Source organism: Ornithorhynchus anatinus, chromosome 13 (assembly GCF_004115215.2).
Source record: "Ornithorhynchus anatinus isolate Pmale09 chromosome 13, mOrnAna1.pri.v4, whole genome shotgun sequence".
In the NCBI taxonomy this organism is placed as follows: domain Eukaryota; kingdom Metazoa; phylum Chordata; class Mammalia; order Monotremata; family Ornithorhynchidae; genus Ornithorhynchus; species Ornithorhynchus anatinus.
In genome coordinates, this window is record NC_041740.1 from 17,849,457 (window position 1) to 17,872,678 (window position 23,222).

At 50.5% G+C, this 23,222-nt stretch overlaps 1 protein-coding gene across 1 annotated transcript; it reads right to left on the reverse strand.

Annotated features, from left to right (window-relative positions):
* Positions 1–5,015: 5,015 nt before the first annotated feature.
* OTUD1 (OTU deubiquitinase 1) lies at positions 5,016–7,600 on the reverse strand. Its single transcript, XM_039913981.1, has 2 exons — positions 7,099–7,600; positions 5,016–7,059 (listed from the first exon to the last, which is right to left on the reverse strand). Exons 1-2 carry the CDS (start codon positions 7,582–7,584, stop codon positions 6,403–6,405), a joined length of 1,143 nt encoding a protein of 380 aa, XP_039769915.1. The 5' UTR covers positions 7,585–7,600; the 3' UTR covers positions 5,016–6,402.
* Positions 7,601–23,222: the final 15,622 nt, after the last annotated feature.

Genomic DNA, 23,222 nt, shown 5'->3' on the forward strand with positions numbered 1-23,222 from the left:
TAAGTGCTTAGGAGAGTACCACAGAGTTGGTTAGACACATAACAATAATAATTGTGGTATCTGTTAAGCGCTTACTTTGTGCCAGGCACTGTACTAAGCTCTGGGATGGATACAAGCAAAGCGGGTTGGACGCAGTCCCCTTCCCTTTTGGGGCTCGAAGTCTCAATCCCCATTTTAGAGATGAAACAGCTGAGGCACAATCAATCAATCGATTGTATTTCCTGAGCACAAAGCACTGTTCTAGCGCTTGGGAGAGTACAATAAACAGAGAAGTGAAGTGACTTGCTCAAGGACACACAGCAGGCACATGGTGGAGACCGGATTAGAACCCAGCTCCTACTGAATCCCGGTACCGTGCTCTATCCGCTACGCCACGCTGCTTTTCTGTGCACTTCCCTGTCCACACTCCCTGCCCACGATGAGTTTACAGTTTAGGGGGCCTCCCTAAGGGAGGTAACAGCAAAGGAACGACAGATACTCCAACCCCACTCGTTGGCATGTCTCCCCTTGCTGTCTGCTATTTATTTCCTCCTCGTTTGATGCCTGTTGCAGCCTCCTATTTCATGGGGCAGCCAGCTGAAACCCAGAGTGTTTCCTGTCTGGCATTAGAACTGAATACCCCTAGTTTACGTCACAAGTTGGCAGACACAGGGTTACATGACACACCGGTTTGGAAAGAGGAGGGGAAAGGAAGGGTGGAGAAATTCCTTTGTAATTGCTAATTCTGGGCAGCCTTTCTGGCATGCTGAGAGAAACTAGGCACCCCAAACACCCTGTCACTCTCTAAAACTGCTCCAAGTGAAAGTTACTGGACTAAACCTAAGGCTTTGGAAGCGAAGAGCTTCCCGAAATCAGACAGCACCCTTGCTGTTTCTTATCAAGTTACAGAGGGCTTGTCCCACTTGGAGCCAGCAATTTCGAACCACGAGAGTTACAGCTTTGATGATTTCTTTCAAAGTTTTGCTCGGTTGTCATGCACTAGGCAGCGGCCAGAACTGAAGTTCTCCCCGGGCCTCTCCCTAAGAAGTCTTCCCGGGCTTTACCCCAGCAGAGATGGAGGGGGATCGCAGTCTGGGCAGAAACCTCCACCTCAGCTCCTCTCTCGGATCTTTCAGAGCACAGGGGTGAAGAGCACGGGCTAGAGAGAGCATGTGGGGGTTGCTCAAAAGTCCAGACCCTCTTTGTAGGTGAAGTTCTGACCTGCCGAATCTGTACATATCTTTAAATTATACATTATAAATTGCTTATTTTTATCAATGTCTGTCTTCCCCCTCACTGAAAGCTCATTTTGGGCAGGGAACATATCCGCTAATTCTATTATATTGTTCTCTCCCAAGGGCTTAGTACAGTGCTCTGCTCATAATAATAATAATGACGGTGTTTGTTAAGCACTTACTATGTGCCAACCACTGTTCTAAGAGCTGGGGTAGACACAAAACAAACAGGTTGGACAAAGACCCTGTAATCCCCATTTTACAGTTAAGGTAACAGGCACAGAAAAGTGAAGCAGCGTGGCTCGGTGGCAAGAGCACGGACCTGGGAGTCAGAGGACGTAAGGTTCTAATTCCGGCTCCGCCACTTGTCTCCTGTGTGACCTCGGGCAAGTCCCTTCACTTCTCCAAGACTCAATTACCTCATCTGTAAAATGGGGATTAAGACTGGGAGCCCCATGTGGGACAGGGACTGTGTCCAACCTGATTACCTTGTATCTACCTCAGTGCTTAGAACAGCGCTTGGCACATAGTAAGCACTTAAATACCATAATTATTATACTTGTCATTATTACGCCATGCTGCTTCTCAAAACTTAACTGTCAATCATCTATTTATATATCTGCACACTCATATACATACTGAACAGGGTATTGGTCTGTCTGAGACTGCCAAGGGACGCAAAGTGAATATGCAGCCAGGCAGCCTCAGCATAGATGGGATTACAAGGCCATGCCCCAGGAACAGATCCCGTTTGCTTTCAAGTGACCATGCCAGAGTGTGTGGTTGAGCAGTGTATGTGTGTAGGATGGAGGATGGGATGGATGTCATCATGTATGTGACAAGGACTCCTTCCGTCTCATTCATTCAGGCGTATTTGAGTGCTTACTGTGTGCAGAGCACTGTACTAAGTATTTGGGAGAGTACAATGTGACAATAACAAAACAGAGTCCCTGCCCACAGTGAGTTTATGGTCTACAGTCTCTGCCTAGCTACTGATGATCAAGCATGATCAGAATAATTCTAGTGCTGGATATGACTGAGAACAATGATCTCATTTCTTGCTAATTAGAACAGAAAGAAACATGACAGATTTGACACAATAGCTGCCTAAAAATACTCCCTCCAAAAAATTATAAACATGGAAATGCTAGGGGACATAAGGCCAGTACTCACAAAATTTCCTAAAATACCCCCTCCAAAAAATTATAAACATGGAAATGCTAGGGGACATAAGGCCAGGACTCACAATTTGCCTAAAATATCCCCTCCAAAAAATTACAAGCATGGAAATGGTAGGGGTCATAAAGCCAGTACTTACAATTTGGCCAATTTAATTCAATTTAATGGTGAGGTTCAATTTAATTCAGTTAATGGGGAGGCACACGGAAGGAACAAATGAGACTCTACAAACTTCTCTGTGCTGTTTCTGCTGCATGAGCCCGCAGCAGAGAGCGGGTTAGGCTTGGTTTTCCTGCTGAGACACGGGCTGGATGTAGCTGGATCACGAAGAGGAGCTCCACCGTTCCCAGGTGGCAAGGCTGACGTTTGAAAAGGCCCTTTTGACGAATACCGGTGCAACACTCAGCAACCTGACTCTGCTCCCGAGCGTCCCACCCCAACCCTGCAGGATCACCCTGTTAAGATGACGGCGCGGAGAGGCCCTGATAAATTTGGTTTGATGCGACTGACCCGACATGTAAATCTGGGGTTGTACTGTATTATCCTAATACTGTACCCTGCTCACTAATCTCTGGGATTACGAGGAATGTTCCATTAAAAACTGAACCAGTTTCACAGATGAAGTCCTCTTTTACAACCTGTTGTTCTTAAAACTGTATAAAGGCAAAGATTAAAAACAAAAAATCCCCACCCAATTGCTTTTCCCCATCTCCAGTGCGCTGAAAGAAGCCAAGTTTTCTAATGGGTTTTGCAAAGGCTATTTACTATGCTCAGATTGAAGAGCCCTTTCAAACGCAGTAGTGATTAAAACCCAAAGTACTTACTATTTCGATTGCAAAGACTGTCAGCCCTTGATGTGTGGAGTTTCCTAAATTTTTAGCCTGATACTGAATTGATCCCTCAAGCTGCAAAACCCTAGTTTCTATTCACAGGGACATTTTAACTGAGGGACATCAGTTACGTGCGCAGCAAAAAAATCAACAACCCGAGAGCAGAGCCTTTGGTTCAAAAGCACCAGGACAACTATTCCTATCCAGATGATCCGATCGGATTTCCACTCGGCAGAACGGCACAAATGGCCATTCTTCACAAAACCTCAGGCCTTCTTTGGGCTGGCAAACACACTGAAATCTTGACTGAACCCAGACTGTTAGCTTAGGTTAGACTCCCGTTCTGAGCCCACACTATTAGAACTTTGTACACTATCTCTGGAAAGCCAAAGTCCAGAAGGGACAAGACTAAAGTCTACAAAGTCACAAACGGCAAGGTTAGAGTGGACATGGAATGGAAGTTTCTCCAAATTCTGTATCAGAATGACACAGCACCCACTGAAGCTCAAGGATGGAAGGCTTGAAACAAATAAATAGGAAGTGGGGGGATCGATCTAGGATTCTAACTCCCCTTCCCCCCAGGAAGCTGGGCAGCCAGATGACATCAGAAGGCTCCAGAGATCTTGGATAAACTTAGAGACAAGCAGTCCACTTAATGGGTTACTAGATGAAAAGTTGGAGATGTTAGCTGGATGGTTCACGCCTTAAACAGCGAAAGGATATGGAGGCAGGCAACATTATATGGTTCCTTCAAGCATCCTGTTGCCACTATAACTACAGTCTTACAGATTATTGATGACTCTAGATTGTAAACTCCTTGTGGACAGGGAACGTCTACCAACTTGCTATACTGTATTTTTCCAAATGCCGAATATTATGCTCTGCACATAGTAAGCATTCGATAAGTGTCAACGACTGCCTGACTGATAGATAGGCTGAATGGCCCATTGTTCTAATCCGGGAGTGCCACTGCTAATGACAGATTTTTATATGAAATCTTAACAAGAAAACATGAAGTGGAGGAAGACTGAGGCCCCTCAAAAACCCATTCTTATTGACCTAAATCTGAATGCCTACCTGTGTGGAGATTTGGTCTTGCTGAGGTAAAAAAGTCAGACTTGTAACTATGAAGGATTTTTGACATTTGATAAGTTACTTCATACATTTTCACTTGACATTTCTCAATTCATATTAAAAATAAGCACCACTTTTTGTAAACTCAGCTGAGATGCACCTTTGCATCGGCAGATTTCTCTACCTAACTCAGAACACAGATCTTGGAAAAAAGTAAATAAATAAATGCGACTTTTTAAAGGCCCTAACAGAGGCAAACGTTTTAAAATGGCTCTCAGCAGTGAGTGTGCTAGCCAAAGTTTTAATTCCCCTGTTCCGGCGCATTCTGAGGCATTCAACAATGTCTGCTTGTGGCTTCTGTACATCGTTCTTAGGTAAGAAAAACAATAGCGGGGCATCCACCTCAGGGATTTCATTCATTCAATCATATTTATTGAGCGCCTACTGTGTGCAGAGCACTGTACTCAGCGCTTGGAATGTACAACTCGGCAGCAGATGGAGTCCTGAAAATGTACCTCTGGGGTTAGGTTCATCCTTTGGAAATTACTGACCACGTCCTCTACCGTTAGAGGCACATAATTCCCAGCTGCCTCCCTAGCAAAGGACTGCCCTGAAGGGGTGAGAGAAGAAGACTACCGCCACCCAGGGATCAGGGATCAAGAGAGGGCCGCAGAAAAAAAACTATTGCTGGCCTTGCTTCTCAGAGAGACAAGGTAAAAGCCAAATAAAATGATGCATTTTATTCATTCCAGTAATTGAGAGTTGTCTTACTATACAAATACTGTATAAATGCCAAAAAACCCACAAAAATATTACAAGTAAAAAAGTACAAACTGCATTATTTAATAAATATGACAAGACGCTTTTAAAATTGGAAAAAGTCACCTTCAGATTGGAAACATAAAACATTTTACCCAGCAAACCACGCAAGCTCCGGCCAGATACATTTTTACGTACAACATGGCAATCCCATTCTGCCCTCGGGGGGGAATTTCAAAGGAACCGATGTTTAAAAAATAACATCCTCCCGATACAATAATAACCACCCAAGTAAATCGGAGACACTCGTCCTTTTTCAATCCCAAGGTTAACCCAAGGCTGTTATGAAAGCAGGTGATCTGTTCGTTATAAAGTTGTGCCCTCGACAGCAGGAGACCCTGTTATAAAGTTTCTATTAAAAGTTATCAACAAATGGAAAGAAAATTTTAAAAGTGTGAGCACCAGGGCCCACTTTAAAGTCAAGAGCATCAAAAGAACAGACTCCTCATTACAAACATCAGAGTTGGGGCCAAAGCCTAACACACTTGTTCTGTCCTGGGGGCAAAATTTCCCCCATTTCTACAAGAAGTTTTCTTTGTTGGGGGGGGGGGGGTAAATGCAGTGCTCTTCTAGATAAAGAAAGCTTCCAACTAAGAAGTCTCTTCCCTTTTTTCTGAATATGGGACTAGTCTGATTCTCCGCTAACATTCGGCGCTTAGAACAGTGCTTGGCACAGAGGAAGTACTTAACGAATACCATAATTATGGATAATAATGATGATGAATGACACTGGCTCCGTACTGAAATCATTAGCTAATTACGAAGAGGATTTAAAAAAAAATTCGAGTTAGCATCACCGACCGTACAGAATAACGCTCCTTTACAAAGCGCTTTTCTGGCTTAAAGGTCCGAAAGCGGCTGGCCGAAGGAGACGCGTCGGAGACGGCGGTACGGTAGGGCAGTTTAAGAAAAATACTGTGCAAAAAATACATTTTTTTAAATAGAGGAAACGAGTGGAAGAACCCCCCCCCCCGCCCCCACGATGAGGAATCGTCCGGCTAAGGACGCGGTTTTCGCCGGGCTCCTCCGACGCAGGACGAGCAGCCCGGGGTGCGCTTTGACCCCCAGGCACCGTCTATGGGCGTGGGGCAACCTCCGGGCCGCGAGAGACATGGACACAAAAATCATTAAGGCCAAAACCCCTCCGGTCAACCTACGGGGAAGTTTCCGGGGGCCTTCACCCCGAGCAGAGGTGAGTGCCGAGTTCCGACAGCGACGACGACCCCCAGGCCGCCCCATCCCGGGTGGGGCTGGGTCTCCCCCCCCCCGAGTGGCGAGCCGAGGCCTCAGGAGCAGGTGTTTTGCTCGATGTACATTTTGGAGAGGGAGACGGCCATGGACTTGGCCAGCTCCTCGTCCCGTTTCCTCTGCACCTGGGTCTGCCTGCACCAGCTGTCGTACTCGGGGTTGGGGTGGCAGCGGTCGAAGACGGCGTCGTAGTGGCCGTTGCTGAGCCAGCTGAGCCAGATGCTCGGCCTGCGGCCGTCGTCCGGGCCCAGGTAGTGGCTCATGGTGGCCACCGTGGGGCTCTCCGCCCGGCCGCCGGTCGTCAGCAGGATGTTCACGTCCAGCATCTGCCCCATGGCCAGCAGCTCCGGGTAGCCGGCCCACGCCCCGTCCTGGGCGGCGGCGACGAGGAACTCGCCCACGTCGCCCTCGATCAGGGGGCCGAACCGGTCCAGGTGGTCGGCGATGTAGTGGACGGTCCGCTCCCGGAGGTCGCGGTGGAGGCTCTGGTCCCCGTGGACGGCCCTGCTGACGGCGCGGTAGAGGCAGTTGCCGTCGGGGATGATGTGGAAGCGGAACTTGCTCCTCTGCCGCAGGTACCGGTCCTGCTTGTCCACCTCGGCCAGGTGCCGGGCCAGCCTCTCGTCCCGGGGGGGCGGCGAGGGCGAAGGGGCCGGGGGCTGCCCCTGCTGCCGGTCCCGCCCCGGGGGCCGGGGCTGGGGGCTGGAGCCCCGGGGCGGGGCGGCGGCCGGGGCCTGGCGGTGCTCGGCCAGGCGGAGGTCTCCGTGGGTCCCGTCCGCCCGCGGGCCGCCCCGGGCCTCCGGGGGCTCGGCCAAGGCCGGCGGCGGCGACGGCGGCGGCAGGTCCTCCGGCAGCCGGGCCGGGGGGCTCGGGGGGCTCGGGGGACCGGCCAGGGCCCGCACGGTGATGTGAGCCGTGGACTTGTAGTGAGGAGGAGGAGGAGGAGGCCGGCAGGAACCCCCGGGCCCGGCCTCGAAGCAGGAGGCGAAGGCGGGCATGACTGCGGCGCTGCTGCTGCTGCTGCTGCTGCTGGGGTGCAGGCCGCTGGGCGCGGGGCGGGCCCTGCTGCTGGTTTCCCGGGCCTCGGCGGCCGGCGGCGGCGGTGTTGTCGGGGGGCAGGCCCCGCGGCCCGGCTGCGGGGGGCTCGGCGGCTGCAGCGAGACCTTGGCGGCGGATCCCCCCGCGGGGTAGGGGGGGAAGAGCAGGCTGTAGAGCTGCATGGCCGCCCGCCCGCCCGCCCGCCCTTTATAGGCGCCGCCCGGGGACGAGGACGGGGGGACGGGGGGCCCGCCGCGGCCCACGACGATGAGCCGCCGCCGCCGGAATAGAAACGACCATCACCCGCCGCCCGGCAGGTCCTGCGGCGGGGCGGGGCGGGGCGGGGGCGGGGAGCCGTCGGGCCCGGAGCCCCGCCGAGGGCAACCGCACGGCCGGGGGGGGAGGGGGGAGGGCGGGGCCGCGGCAGCTTGTTTACCTCAGAGCGCGAGGCCGGGTCACGTGGGCTTCGCTGGAACGCGCGGGTCGCGCGCCCCGCCTCGCGCCCCGCCCAGCGCCTCGCGCCCCGCCTCGCGCCCCGCCCAGCGCCTCGCGCCCCGCCTCGCGCCTCCAGCCCCGCCCAGCGCCTCGCGCCTCCCCCCGCCCCCCGCCAGCCCCGGCCAATAATAATAACCTTGGTATTCGTTAAGCGCTTACTGTGTGCAGAGCACCGTTCTAAGCGCTGGGGGAGTCACAGGGTCATCAGGTTGTCCTACATGAGGCTCACAGTCCTCATCCCCATTTTACAGATGAGGTCACTGAGGCACAGAGAAGTGAAGTGACTTGCCCCCAGTCACACAGCTGACAAATGGCAGAGCCGGAATTCGAACCCATGACCTCTGACTCCCAAGCCCATGCCCTTTCCACTGAGCCATGATAATAATGTTGGTATTTGTTAAACGCTTACTATGTGCGAAGCACTGTTCTAAGCGCTGGGTAGATACAGGGTCATCAGGCTGTGCCTCGTGAAGCTCCCAGCCTTCCCCCCCAGTTTCCAGATGAGGGAACTGAGGCCCAGTGAAGTGACTTGCCCACAGTCACACAGCTGCCAAGTGGCAGTGCTGGGATTCGAACCCATGACCTCGGACTCCCAAGTCCGGGCCCTTTCCACTGAGCAACGCTGCTTCTCTAATCATAACTTTGGTACTTGTTAAGCGCTTACTATGTGCAAAGCACTGTTCTAAGCGCTGGGTAGATACAAAGTAAAGAGGTTGTCCCACGCGGGGTTCACAGTCTTCCTCCCCATTTTACAGACGAGGCGACGCGGGGTTCACAGTCTTCCTCCCCATTTTACAGACGAGGTCACTGAGGCCCAGTGAAGTGACTTGCCCCAAGTCACCCAGCCAAGCGGCGGAGCCAGGATTAGAACCCACGACCTCTGACTCCAAGCCCGGGCTCTTTCCATTGAGCCACGCTGCCGATCAACCGCCATGCTTCATTCATTTGATGGTATTTCCTGAGCCCTGGCACTCTGCAGAGCACTGTACTAAGCACTTCAAATGGACAGTTCGGCAACAGAGACAATCCCTGCCCAACGACGGGCTCATGGTCCAAACGGGGGAGACAGGCAGCAACAAAATAGTCAGGCGTCAGTGCCATCGAGATAAATCTGATGGGGACATTCCTTAGCCGCGCACTATGTATTTAATAATAATGTTGGTATTTGTTAAACGCTTACTATGTGCCGAGCACTGTTCTAAGCACTGGGGTAGACAGGTTATCAGGTTGTCCCTCAGGAGGCTCACAGTCTTCATCCCCATTTTACGGATGAGGTAACTGAGGCGCAGAGAAGTTAAGTGACTTGCCCACAGTCACACAGCTGACAAGTGGCAGAGCCGGGATTCGAACGCAAGACCTCTGACTCCCAAGCCCGTGCTCCTTCCACTGAGCCACGCTGCTTGGATGGGTGATCCGAAAGCTCGACGGTGGAAGAAGCGGATGGATTTCATTTGATAGGTTCGATTCATTTGAAATGGCTGGGGAAGGCTTTTGCAAATCCCATGGATTTTGGAGCACATTAAACCCAAGTGGTCTCTGGAAAGTCAGTTGGCTCGATTTGGATTAGCCTATTGTGGACACACCATCAGGAGGACTGATTCTCTAGACAGTAATAGTAATGATGGTATTTGTTAATCGCTTACTATATGCCAAGCACTGCTCTAAGCGCTGGGGTAGATACAGGGTAATCGGGTTGTCCCACGTGGGGCTCACATTTTTAATCTCCATTTTACAGACTGAGGTGACTGAGGCACAGACCCAGGTCACACAGCAGTCAGGTGGTGGAGCCGGGATTAGAACCCACATCCTCTGACTCCCAAGCCCACGTTCTTTCCACTAAGCCACGCTGCGACTTGGCCAAGGTCACACAGCAGACAAGTGGCAGAGCAGAGATTACAACCCACGACCTTCTGATGACCAGGCCCGGCCTCTATCCACTACCGCATGATCTTCTGCCTCCTCCCCTTCCCTGCCCCAAGGCCCTCAGGATTGCGGGCGCCTCCACCCAAGCAGTTGCACAGAGCGTGTTGCAGGAGGCCGTGGCGCAAAGTGCTAAGCCCTGAGCAAGGTTCGGCCGGGTGGGCCGCTTTTTGCTCAGGGCGGTCACTTCCGGACCTCGTCTCCCAGGCCTTAACCCACCCTGGGTCTGGCCTCTGCGGGCGAGCTATGATCAGTACGGCCCTCCCTGCCCACAGAGTCGGTCCGCTGGGCACTGCCATGACACCCACCCACACATCCCTCTCTCACCCTGCCAGAGCTGGAAGTAAACTGGAACAGTCTGGAACGTGGCTCTAATAAAAGAAAAAGTCTCCGAACAACCGTTCTGAAGCTGCCAGTCTGTGCCAGTCGAACCCATGACTTCGGACTCCCAAGCCCTTGCTGTTTCCACTGAGCCAAGCTGCTTCTATTATTATGTTGGTAGACACACTTTCCTGCTTTTTACATTTGTCCATTTGTGTTAGTCCTCCCTCTTACATCCACTCTCCTCTTACATTGAAACCAAGTTGTTCATTGGTTTGAAAATGATGTTACCAACATTAAGACCGCATATAGCATCAACAGTTGTACTTGAGTGCTCATTGTTCGCAGAGCACTGTACTAAGTTCTTGGGAGAGTACAATACAACAAAGTTGATAGACGTGATCCCTGCCCACAATAAGTTATTTGAGTCTCTTTTTAAGAGAACCTAGTGGAAAGAGCACGGGCTTGGGTTCTAATCCCAGCTCTGCCACTTATCTACTGTGAGACCTCAGTTGAGTCACTACACTTCTCTGTGTGCCTCAGCTATAAATGGGGATTAAGTCTGTGAACCCGATGTGGGACAGGGTCCGTGTCTGACTCAATCATCCTGTCTCTATCGCAGGCTCAGTACAGTATAATACAGTGCCTGGCATACAGTAAGTGCTTAACAAATACCACAATTATCATTATTATTTTTACACCTTGAACTTGGAAATGCAGTAGCACGCCTACTATGACTCCTTGGTATTTGGGTGACCATCAAGGTTACTGTCTAGGAAAGGAAAAGCAGGACATGAGTTAGAGACGTCTTTACAATAATGGTGATGATCTGTCCTGAGCCATCCACACTCTCCCAGGTCCCGTGTCCACCGGCATACTTGGCAATACAGCTGGCTGGTAGGCAGAATGGATGCAGTCTGAAGGCTCAGACTTTAACAACAGCAGATACCACTGTGCCTTCACCCATTTGGGATGACACGGATAATAACTAAACAGTGCCGATATGTTGGTTTTAATAGCTGCAGGTGGGTAGGCAAGTTCAATCTTGAGATGAAATATTCCGTGAATAATTCCATCAGCTAATACACACTCCACAAACATGGGGCGGGGGGGTCGCTTTATTTCTCAAAGTAAGAAAGTATGCTCCAACTTCTGTAGATTGTAAGTTCTGGAGGGCAGAGCTCTATCCCGTTCCCTTTGTAAACCTTCTGAAGCACCCACTACAGGGCTCTGTTCACATAGGTTCATCTAAGCCTGTTGGCCCATTTCATTTACAGCAAATTAATAATAATAAAAATAATTACTGTGGTATTTGCTAAACGCTTCCTATGTGCCGGGCATGGTACTAAGCACTGGGGTAGATTTAAGATGATCAGGTCAGACATACTCCCTATCACGGGAAACTCACAGTCTAAGGGGAAAGAAGAGGTATTTAATCTCCATTTTACTGATGATGAAATTGAGGCATAGAGATGATAATAATAATAATTATGATATCTGTTAAGTGCTTACTATGTGCCAACCACTGTTCTAAGCGCTGGGGTAGATACAAGGTAATGAGATTGTTCCACGTGGGGCTCCCCATTTTACCGATGAGGTCACTGAGGCACAGAGAAATAAAGTGGCTTGCCAAGGTCACACAGCTGACAAGTGGTGGAGCTGGGATTAGAACCCACGTCCTCTGACTCCCAAGCCTGTGCTCTTGCCATTAAGCCAACCTTCTTCCCAAGGAGACCCGCCCAAGGTCACACAGCAGGCAAGTGGGGAAGCTGGGATTAGAACCAAGGTCCCTTGACTCCCAGGCCCATGCTCTGCCCACTAAGCCATGCTGCTTCCCGACCTCTTGGTTCAGTCCATATGTTGTGCACATCGCTCTTTTAAGTCTGTAAATCTGTTGTGGGTAGGGAATGTTTCTGTTTATTGTTCTCTTGTACTCCCCCAAGTGCTTAGTACAGTGTTCTGCAAACAGTAAGCGCTCCATAAATATGACTGACTGACTGACTGAATGAAAATCAGGACATGATCTGAACATTGAGGCTTTTTCCCAGAAGCCTGTTTTCCCTCTCAGGATGAAACAGGTTTCATGATGGGTGTAGATTTATAGGGCTAGGAATGGGTATCCACCATCCTCCAAAGCAAACTGCTGCCAAAGGCCGAGTTGACATCACACTGCTGGTCTGCACAAACTGACCCTGGGCAGGATGGGCATCAGGCTCCAATCACAGAAACTGGGTTTGTGGAGAAGGTGACCCGTCCTTTGCCCTACCAATGTTTTAGCAAATGAGCAGCAAGGTTCCCCATTGTCCTGCGACAGAGTCAGCCTAGAAGAGTAGAGTTTAGCCCTCTCCAGTCCCACCCCTGCTCCCACACAAAGTTGGGGACCCAGGTTTAGGGGACTGGCACGATAGGGACAGGGGGCACGACAGGGCAGTAGGTATGGACTGGGAATGAGGGTTTGGGGATGGAAACAAGTGTCGGGGGGGGAGTGAGGACTAATGAGGGAGAGGGGGGAGGAGTCTCCTCCAAACCATGGGGACAGGAACTTAAGGTTAATGGAGGATGGGACAAATGGGAACAGAGCAGGAGGGAAGGGGAAGATGGGGAAAAGTAAATGAAGCAGCAGGGCCTGGGAGAAAGAGCAAAGGACTAGGAAAGAGAACACCTGGTTTCTAATCCTCGTTCTGCCACTAGCCCGCTGTGTGACCTCAGGCAAGACACGTAACTTCTTTATGCTTCAGTTTTCTCATCTATAAATAGGAATTAAATTGCCGTGCTACCTCCTTCTTAGACTCTATAGCTGATCTGATTGAATTTGCCCCAGCACTTGGTATACAGGGAGTGCTTAGCAAATACCACAGTTATTACCATTATCCTTAGTATGACCATTCTCGATAATAATACTAAAATGATATTCCTGTTTGTGCCCTGCTCTTAAAATCCCAAGAGCAAGTGCTATGTTTTGGAATGTTTTTGTAGTTTCATGATTAAACCACTGGCTGAAGAGTTTTAACGAGAACAGGGAATCTATTCTCAGTGCTGCCAGGAAGCCAGACAATCCTGCGCTGTCAAAGCCCGGAGGGAGTTCTTGGTGTTGGAAAGGAAAGATTCTGGGAAATGGAATGAACATACAGAAAGGGAGGTTTCCAGGAGCTGATAGATGGGGTGACTCTCTACCCCCAGATACCCAAAAGAAGACTCACTGAAGCAGCCACCCCGAGATTTTTCCATTCATATCCTAGTCTGTCCTCCTTCTCCCTTTGGCTTGCAAATGGGGTTGCAGGTGGGGTGACCAGAGGTGTCAGGAACCTGAGGAGCTGAGCTAGGGGTGCGTATGACTGGCGTCCTTGTCCTGTGGGCCTGAGATTGCTGGGACAGTGCTAACCGCCCAACCGGACTTCTCCCCCACTCCAACCTCCTCTGTTTGCCTCCATAGGCTCCCCTAGTTCTTTAGCTCTTTTACTTCATTCTTGAAGTTCAAGGAAACAGGATCCATTAGCATTAAATGGGGTCAAAGAAAATATTTTTTTGATTAGCAAGCCTAAAAGACATAATTGCTTTACTGATGATGTTGACAAAGCAAGTTGGCCTTTTTACAAAATACTTAGAGTAGGTCTGGTTATCCTTCACCCTACAGGCAGAGTATTGGGATTATCATTATTATGTAAATATATGTCTATTTAATAATAATAATGGTAATAGTAATAATAATCACCTCCCCTCCTGCAAGAATTTACTCCCTTAATGCTAGCAGTACAATCATTTGCTATCTGATCTAGTTTGATTCAATTTACTTCTCAAGAGTATCAAAATTTTCTTCTAAGATCATTTTATGACCTGGGATTAGTGTTTTGGGATCTTGAGAGCGGTTAAAAGAATAACACCACCTTGCATATACCGAGTGCACTTATTTTTCCTATACCGATCTTGTTTAGTCCTCACGACATCCCCATGAGATGGTGAGAGTGCTATTATTCTCCCCATTTTACAGAAGCAGAGAGAGGTTACGTGACTCACTCAAGAACACACAGCCAACTAGTGGCAGAGCTGGGTCTAGAGCCTACGTCCCGTGTCTCAAAATAGAGATCAACCAGACGAGCTCCCCGCACTGTCCAACTCTCCAATTTCAGGCCCAGAGACTGCTGTGCTAGGGCTGCGTAATCTAAGTATCTCCTGGGAAGGCCCTCAGAGACAGTCTGAACCTGGGCCCATCCTAACCCAGCGCAAAACTTGCCAGTAGAGGGAGGGTCCTCTCAGAGTCTGGAAAGGAGGGATTAAAAATGACACCTGGTGACTTCCTGCCACCACCAAGTTTGGAACCTGCTCTCAAATTTGTTATAGTCTTATGTCGGGAAAGATGCCCCGTCCATTCTCATTGTGGGCAAGGAAGGTGTCTGTTTATTGTTATATTGTACTTTCCCAAGCACTTACTTAGTGCAGTGTTCTGCACACAGTAAGTGCTCAATAAATACAACTGACTGACTGACTATGCAAAGAAATGTCTCATCACCATGAACAACAGCGAGACTAAATGTCTGAGCACCCACTGTAGGAGGAACAGGCCAAAGAAACAAAATATTCCTGCCCTTGAGGAACTTACAGTCTAAGAACAGTGCCTGGCACATAGAAAGTGCTTAATAATACCATAATTATTGATGGAAGAGACAGTAGACATGCGTTAACAAAGACACCGTCACAAAGAAGGAAAGAATAGTCATAAAATATTGATATCAGCCAATAAATACACACGTAACAAATAAATAGATTAATAAGCTTCTTGAGGACAGGGAACACATCTACCAATTCTATTGTTTTATAATCTCCCAAGCACTTAGCACAATGCTCTGCAGCTACTAAGTATGCAATAAATACCAATGATACACTGTAAACTCATGGTGGTCAGGGAATGTATCAACTCATAATGTACCCTCCCAAGCGCTTAATACAGTGCTCTGCACAGAGTAAACAATCAATTAACATGACTGACTGATGGACTGATAAACACTGGAGTGATTAAGTGGTTTTTAGGCTGAGAGAAAGAATCAAGGAAGGCCTTCTGGAGGAGGTGGCAGAGGATTTTGTAAGAAGGAGGGAGGTGGCCAGACCTAAGGGAATGGGGAGGGTGTTTCAAGGCCTGAGGAAAGGTTGAATGGTCAGAAGCGGCAGATTCAAGAGAGAGGAACTGTTAAGAACGTAAGAGGAGTGAAGAGAACAAGCCACGGGGAAGCAGAAGACCAGCTTTGTAAACAGCATGGGGAGCAGCAAAGCCTAGTGGATACAGCACGGGCCTGGGAGTCCAAAGGACCTGGGCTCTATTTCCAGCTCCGCCACTTGTCTGCTGTGTGACCTTGGACAAGTCACTTCACTTCTCTGTGCCTCAGTGACCTCATCTGTAAAAATAGAGCTAAGACTGTGAACCCCATGTGGGACAGGGACTATGTCCAACCTGATTACCTCATATCTAACCCAGCACCTAGTATTGTACCTGGCACACAGTAAGTGCTTAACAAGACCAGAAACAGACAACAACAAAAAAAGATAAGAGGTAGTCAGCTGGACAAAGGTCTTGATTCCAAAGATCAGCAATTTATGCAGCTTATGGAAATTTTTGAAGAGGGAGGGTGACTTCTCCAATTCACATCGTAGTATAGTGGTGATAAAAACTGTATGTATGCCAAAGAGACTGAAGAAGGAAGAGGCTGGGGGTGGGGAGGTCAATTAGAAGGCTATTTTAGCAGTCCCAGCAGGAGGAGACCATGTACCACGATGGCGACTTCAAGGATAGAAAGGAAGGGACAGAACCTCCTGACCATTAGCTTTAACACACTCAACCAGCTATCTCCCCATTACTTATCCTTGCCACTCTCTCCCTTTACCTCAGCTCACCCGCCTCCCTCACACCCTCTCTTATTCTGCTGGAAATCCTTCTCTCTTCACAATCAATCACTGGCACTTTTTGAGAGCTTAATGTGTGCACAGCACTATCCTAAGCACTGTGGAGAGCACACTAGAGTTGGTAGAAATGATCCCTGCCCACAAGGAGCTTACAATCTAGTGTATTGCTCTCCCCATCTTCAAAACCATTGGGAAATCACATCTCCTCCAAGAGGCCTTCTCCAATTGACTCCTCATCTCTCTACCCTATGTCCCTTCCTAATGCCGCTTCAGTAATTCTGGCATTGGGCATTCATCCCCTCCACTCCAAATAACATTTATGTCCATATCTTTAAACTCTGTTGCTTTGCCAGTCCTTTCATTTATTTTAGTGTCTGTCTCCCTGCAGGACTGTAACTTCCTTGAGGACAGGGACCATGTCTGTTTACTCTCCTAGGCCTTAGTACCATGCTGTGCACAGAGTAAGTGCTCAATCAATACTACTGATTAATTGACTGATAGGTGTATCAATCAACGGTATTTATTGAGCACTTCGGGAGAGTCCGAAAGAGTTGGTAGACACGTTCTCTGCCCACAGGGAACTTTCAGTCTTGAAGGGGAGACAGAGAGTAAATAGATTATAGATGTATACAATAAGTCCTGTGGGGCTGTGGGTGGGGTGAATATCCAGTGGACAGTGGATGAAGTACTATAGAGGAAGGATAGGCAGGTCTTAGACACTACGTGAACTGGGAGATAAATGAGGATAAGCTTGACCCCAGGGTTGTGAGCTCGTTGGACAGGGAGAGTGAGTCATGTTGTCAACAGTGTTGGGAAAGTTAGGAAGAGGAAAGGGATTAAGGAAGGAAGCTGACGAGTTCAGTTTGGCCTGTCTCCCTACAATACCTGAAGCTGTGTGTAACAATGGAAATAGAAAGCAGGATTGATGATGTGACCTTTCCAAACCTCCCGCCACTTCCCTGTTGTCCCAGAATACATTCTGGCTCCAGGGCCTCCAGCCTAAAGCAAAGGATTAGGAGACTAACCCTGCTGAGAGACTAACCCTGCTGACTATAAAGCCAGTTCATCGGGAATGTCTGAGCAGCCTTGCGAGATCTTCAATGAAAGACAACGCTCTGTAAAAGGGCACCGGTTGCTAGCGTTCACTCTTAAGGCGAAGCTTGGACACACGTCGGCCCTGCCTGCAGGATGCAAAAAGCCACAGAACGTAAGCATGTGTCATGCCTTCAGGCCCATGAGGTGCCCTGTTGGCCCGAAAGAGTTCATCTAATGCCAAATTACTGACTCGCTTGGCTAGTTCTGTCAAGGAATGCAATTATACTCACTACAGAAAAGGGTTTGTGGCACGAGGTCGGGGCTGGCTGGTCCGCGTGCTGCCAAACTAGCACACTTCACAGCTCTCAGGTGGGAATTCAAATGCAACCTGGACATTATTCCCGAGTTTCCCCTGGCTGGCACCCAGCCCGGGGTGGTCTCGGCCCATGCGGCACAGGTGAAGCGGTTGAGCTCCGCGAGACGGGATCTCAGTCGTGGGCGCATGAGCCACCGGTGGGGACTGATGTGCATTGGTTGGCTCAGAGAAGCAGCGTGGCTCAGTGGAAAGAGCTCGGGCTTGGGAGCTAGAGGTCATGGGTTCGAATCCCAGCTCTGCCACCTGTCAGCTGTGTGACTGTGGGCAAGTCACTTTACTTCTCTGTGCCTCAGTTCCCTCATCTGTAAAATGGGGATGAAGACTGTGAGCCTCACATGGGACAACCTTATTACCCTGATTCTACCCCAGCACTTAGAACAGTGCTCTGCACATAGTAAGTGCTTAACAAATACCAACATTATTATTATTATTATGAGGTCCCCGGGGTTGACCCCACATGCACAGTGCTGCCTCTATTCAGGATGTAGGCGAGGGCAGGAGAGGGGATCTAACTAAGCTTCTCTTCCTCATCTCACCATCAGGAACCTCTCCCTCAAGGATCTAATAGTCTAGTGGGAGAAACAACGGTATACGTTTATTTATATCCTACAGACGATCACTCGTCCCACCTTCAAAGCCTTACTGTAAGCACATTTCCGCCAAGAAGCCTTCCCCAACTAAACCCTTAGTTCCTCTTCTCCCCCTCCCTTCTGGGTCACCCTTGCACTTGGATCTGCTCCCTTTATTCACACCACCCTCAGGCCCAAAGCACTTTTGTACGTATCCTAAATTTATTTTTATTACTGTCTGTCTCCTTTTCCAGAATTTACCTTGTGGGCAGGGAATATGCCTACCAACTCTGTTATATTGTACTCTCCCAAGCACTTCATACAGTGTTCTGCCTACAGTAAGTGCTCAGTAAGTACCATTTATTTATTTGTTTATTTTGGTCTGGTCAAGCCACCATTTACTCAAAGTGGGCACATCACACATCCTCCCCTCCTTTATTTCATAATGTCTGCCTTATCGGGAAGTTTGGAACACCATGATCTTGAGGCGGGATGGAGCCAGTTCTCCCTTAGCAGGGGCAGGACCCCTGGCCAGCTACGCCAAGTAAAAATGTACTACTGCTTGTCTTAGAGTATACTTTCTTCAAAAGTGAAGCTCAGATGCTGTGTCGACTACATAATAATTGTAATATTTGTTAAGTGCATCCTTTGTGCTAGGCACTTTTCTAAGAGCTGGTGTGGATGCAAGCAAATCAGGTTGGGCCCCATGGGGGGGCTCAGTCTCAATCCCCATTTTACAGGTGAGGTCTCTAAGGCCCAGAGAAGTGAAGTGACCTGCCCAAGGTCACACAGCAGGCAACTGGCAGAGCCGGGGTTAGAACCCACAACTTTCTGGCTCCAGGCCCATGTTCTATCCTCTACGCAATGTTGCTTGGCACGGAGTTGAGTTGGCCTTGACAAGTATTGGAAACTCTGCCTGTCAACCACCACTCCCTACTAGCACTAGTGGAAATAAATCTATCTCTGACCTACCGACTTGAACACAACAGAGAGTCCTTGAAGTTTTCTTCTACAAGTTTTCATCTGTGAGCTTCATGCCCCCACTCCCTCCCATCAGCCATGTACTTCCTCCCCTTTAGGGTGAGGGGACATGGTGATTACACCCTTCAGAGACTGAGAGGGCCAGTTGCACCCTTCCTCGACCCTTAGCATGACTGTGTTCTTCATATGCGTGTTTTAAATTTAAATCAATGGCTACTTGCTAACAGTTGTAGATAAATACTTCAGCTGTGGGGGGTGGCTGAAGATAATGATGATGATGATGACATTTATTAAGCACTTATTACATGTCAAGCACTGTTCTAAGCGCTGGGGTAGATACAAGCTAATCAGGTTGGGCACAGTCTCCGTCCCACACGGGGGTCACAGTCTTAATCCCTAATTTACAGATGAGGGAACTGAGGCACAGAGAAGTTAAGTGACTTGACCAAGGTCACACAGCAGACAAGTGGAGCTGGAATTAGAACCCAGATCCTAAAACACCAATCACTAAAAATGAGATACACTTCCAGTGGAAAAATTACAATGGAGGTTACTTGAGAAAAAAGAAGAGAACTTCACCTCTGTTGGTGGAAGCAGTGTATTCACAGGCATACTGAGAGAATTTTGGAGCTGCTGAAGGGTTCATCTGGATTAAGGTACCACAGTATTCACACCAGACCTCCTTGGGCTCATTAACAGGCAGGAAAGAATTCCCCGACCCTGGTCATCGCCTGCTTATTAACACTATTGTAGTGTGCCTTACTGTAGCATGTTGCTATATTAGCGATCTCGCTTGTCATTGTTTATTGTCGTCAGACTTTGAATTTGATCAGGTCGCCCCTTAATCGAGTCTACCCCTGACCCTGATCATCACCCCTTTTATTAACACGACTATATTGTATCATACTGTATCATGTTGCTATATTAGCACTACTGCATTGTATCATACTCTATCATGTTGCTGTATTACCGATTTTGTTTATTACTGTTTATTGTTGTCAGTGCTGCCACCCACCTCTCTGGCCTCGCCATGTCCCTCCTCCCCCCCTCCCCCCTCCCGCCCCTTCCTATCCTCCCCTTCCCCTTCCCCTTCCCCTCTCTCGCTCAGCTCTTTCCCGCTCTCTCCTCTGTCTCCTCCCCCCCTCCTCTCTCCCGCCCTAGAACCCCACTTTACCAGCGCTACCCCTCTTCCCCCTCCCCTTCCCCCCACCAAACCCCCTCTTCACCCCCTCCCCCCTTCTCTCTTCCCCACCCATGCCCCATCCCAGTCCTCTTGTCCCACCGCCACCCCTCATCCCCCTCTCCTCGTCCAGGGCCCCGCCACCTCCTTCCCATCCAAACCCTCCCCTCCCCCCGCCCTTCCCCCCCTCCTCCCCTTGCACCCACAGCTACTTTCAAGTGTGGCCTCTGGAACCCCCGCTCTATTACAGGCAAGCTACCTTTCATCCATGACCTTTTCCTCTCCCGCTCTCTCCTCCTCCTCGCCCTTTCGGAAACGTGGCTCTCTCCCGAAGACACGGTCTCCGCCGCCGCTCTCTCCAGCGGAGGCCTCTCCTTCTCCCACTCCCCCAGACTCACCGGTAAGGGAGGAGGCGTCGGCTTCCTCCTCTCGCCCCGATGCCGCTTCCGCACTATCCCTCCTCCCCCCTCCCTCTCCTTCCCCTTCTTCGAAGCCCATATCATTCGCCTCTACCACCCACTCCAGTTACTTGTCGCCGTCATCTACCGCCCTCCCGGTCCCACCTCCAACTTCTTCAACCACCTTGACCCCTTTCTCACCTTCCTCCTCTCCTTCTCTCTGCCCACTCTGATCCTTGGAGACTTCAACATCCATACGGATGTACCCGACGACTCCTCTACCGCCCGCCTGCTATCCCTCCTCGACTCTGCCGACCTCCTCCTCCACCATACCGCGCCCACTCACCGACTCGGTCACACCCTCGATCTCGTCATCTCCTACCGCTGCACTATCTCCTCCCTCACCAACTCTGAAATCCCTCTCTCTGACCATAACCTTCTCACCTGCCTCATCTCTCACACTCCCTCCCCCTGCAAATCTTCGCTACGGCCCCACAGAGACCTCCGCTCTCTCGATCCCATCCGTCTTGCCAATAGCATCTCTCCTCACCTTGCCGCCTTGTCCTCTCTTCCCACTCTCAACGATCGGGTCTCCGCTCTCAACTCCACCCTCTCTACTCATCTCGACTCTCTCGCCCCCCTTTCCCTCCGCCGCTCTCGCTCCACTAACCCACAGCCCTGGATCGCCTCCTCTGTCCGCCTTCTGCGCTCCTATGCTCGAGCTGCTGAGCGCTGCTGGCGAAAGTCCAAGCACCAAGCCGACCTCACACACTTCAAATTTATCCTTTCCTGCCTTAACTCTGCCCTCTCCTCCGCCAGGCAAAGCTTCTTCTCCTCCCTCATCGACACCCATGCCCGTCACCCCCGCCGATTGTTCCGGACCTTTAACTCTCTCCTTAGGCCCCCTGTTCCTCCCCCTCCCCCATCTCTCAACCCCAATGATCTGGCCACCTATTTCCTCACGAAAATCAACACGATCAGGTCTGAGCTCCCCAAAGTCACCCCTCCGCCTCTCCCCTCCCCCCCCACCAACCCCCTCCCCTACTTTCCCATCCTTCCCTGCAGTATCCTCAGAGGAGATCTCCTCCCTCCTCGCAAGTGCCACCCCCTCCACCTGCGCCTCGGACCCCATTCCCTCTCACCTTCTTAAAACCATCGCCCCTGCCCTCCTCCCTTCCTTAACTTCTATTTTTAACCACTCAATCTCCAAGGGCTCCTTCCCCTCTGCCTTCAAACATGCCCACGTCTCCCCCATCCTAAAAAAACCCGCTCTTGACCCCACTTCCCCCTCCAGTTATCGTCCTATCTCCCTACTACCCTTCCTTTCCAAAATCCTAGAACGAGTCATCTACAATCGATGCCTAGAATTCCTTAACTCCCATTCTCTCCTAGACCCCCTCCAATCTGGCTTCCGTCCCCTCCACTCTACCGAGACTGCTCTCTCTAAGGTCACCGGTGACCTCCTTCTTGCCAAATCCAATGGCTCCTACTCCATTCTAATCCTCCTTGACCTCTCTGCTGCCTTTGACACTGTCGACCATCCCCTCCTCCTCCATTCCTTATCTCACCTTGGCTTCACGGACTCTGTCCTCTCCCGGTTCTCCTCTTACCTCTCTGGCCGATCATTCTCGGTCTCCTTCACTGGCGCCTCCTCCCCTTCCCATCCTTTAACTGTTGGAGTTCCTCAAGGGTCAGTTCTTGGCCCTCTTCTGTTCTCCATTTACACTCACTCCCTCGGTGAACTCATTCGCTCTCACGGCTTTGACTACCATCTCTACGCAGATGACACGCAGATCTACATCTCTGCCCCTGTCCTCTCCCCCTCCCTTCAGGCTCGCATCTCCTCCTGCCTCCGGGACGTCTCCACCTGGATGTCGGCCCGCCACCTAAAACTCAACATGAGCAAGACTGAGCTCCTCATCTTCCCTCCCAAACCCGGTCCTCTCCCAGACTTCTCTATCACCGTGGATGGCACGACCATCCTTCCCATCTCTCAGGCCCGCAATCTCGGTGTCATCCTTGACTCGTCCCTCTCGTTCACCCCACACATCCTATCCGTTACCGAGACCTGCCGGTTTCACCTCTACAATATCGCCAAGATCCGCCCTTTCCTCTCCACCCAAACGGCTACCTTACTATTACGGGCTCTCGTTATATCCCGGCTAGACTACTGTGTCAGCCTTCTCTCTGACCTCCCTTCCTCCTCTCTCGCCCCGCTCCGGTCTCTTCTTCACTCCGCTGCCCGGCTCATCTTCCCGCAGAAACGATCTGGGCATGTCACTCCCCTTCTTAAACAACTCCAGTGGTTGCCTATCGACCTCCGCTCCAAACAAAAACTCCTCACTCTAGGCTTCGAGGCTCTCCATCACCTTGCCCCTTCCTACCTCTCCTCCCTTCTCTCTTTCTACCGCCCACCCCGCACGCTCCGCTCCTCTGCCGCCCACCTCCTCACCGTCCCTCGGTCTCGCCTAGCCCGCCGTCGACCCCTGGGTCACGTCCTCCCACGGTCCCGAACGCCCTCCCTCCTCACCTCCGCCAAACTGATTCTCTTTCCCTCTTCAAAACCCTACTTAAAAATCACCTCCTCCAAGAGGCGTTCCCAGACTGAGCTCCTCTTCTCCCTCTACTCCCTCTGCCATCCCCCCTTTACCTC

What these genes read in the sequence shown, in the direction of transcription:
- OTUD1 (XM_039913981.1), bottom strand. Translation starts at nt 7,584, where the DNA reads ATGCAGCTCTACAGCCTGCTCTTCCCCCCCTACCCCGCGGGGGGATCC. An exon ending in GCCTGGCCGAGCACCGCCAG is followed by an intron (nt 7,060 to 7,098) that starts GCCCCGGCCGCC and finishes TCCAGCCCCCAG; the next exon opens with CCCCGGCCCCCGGGGCGGGA.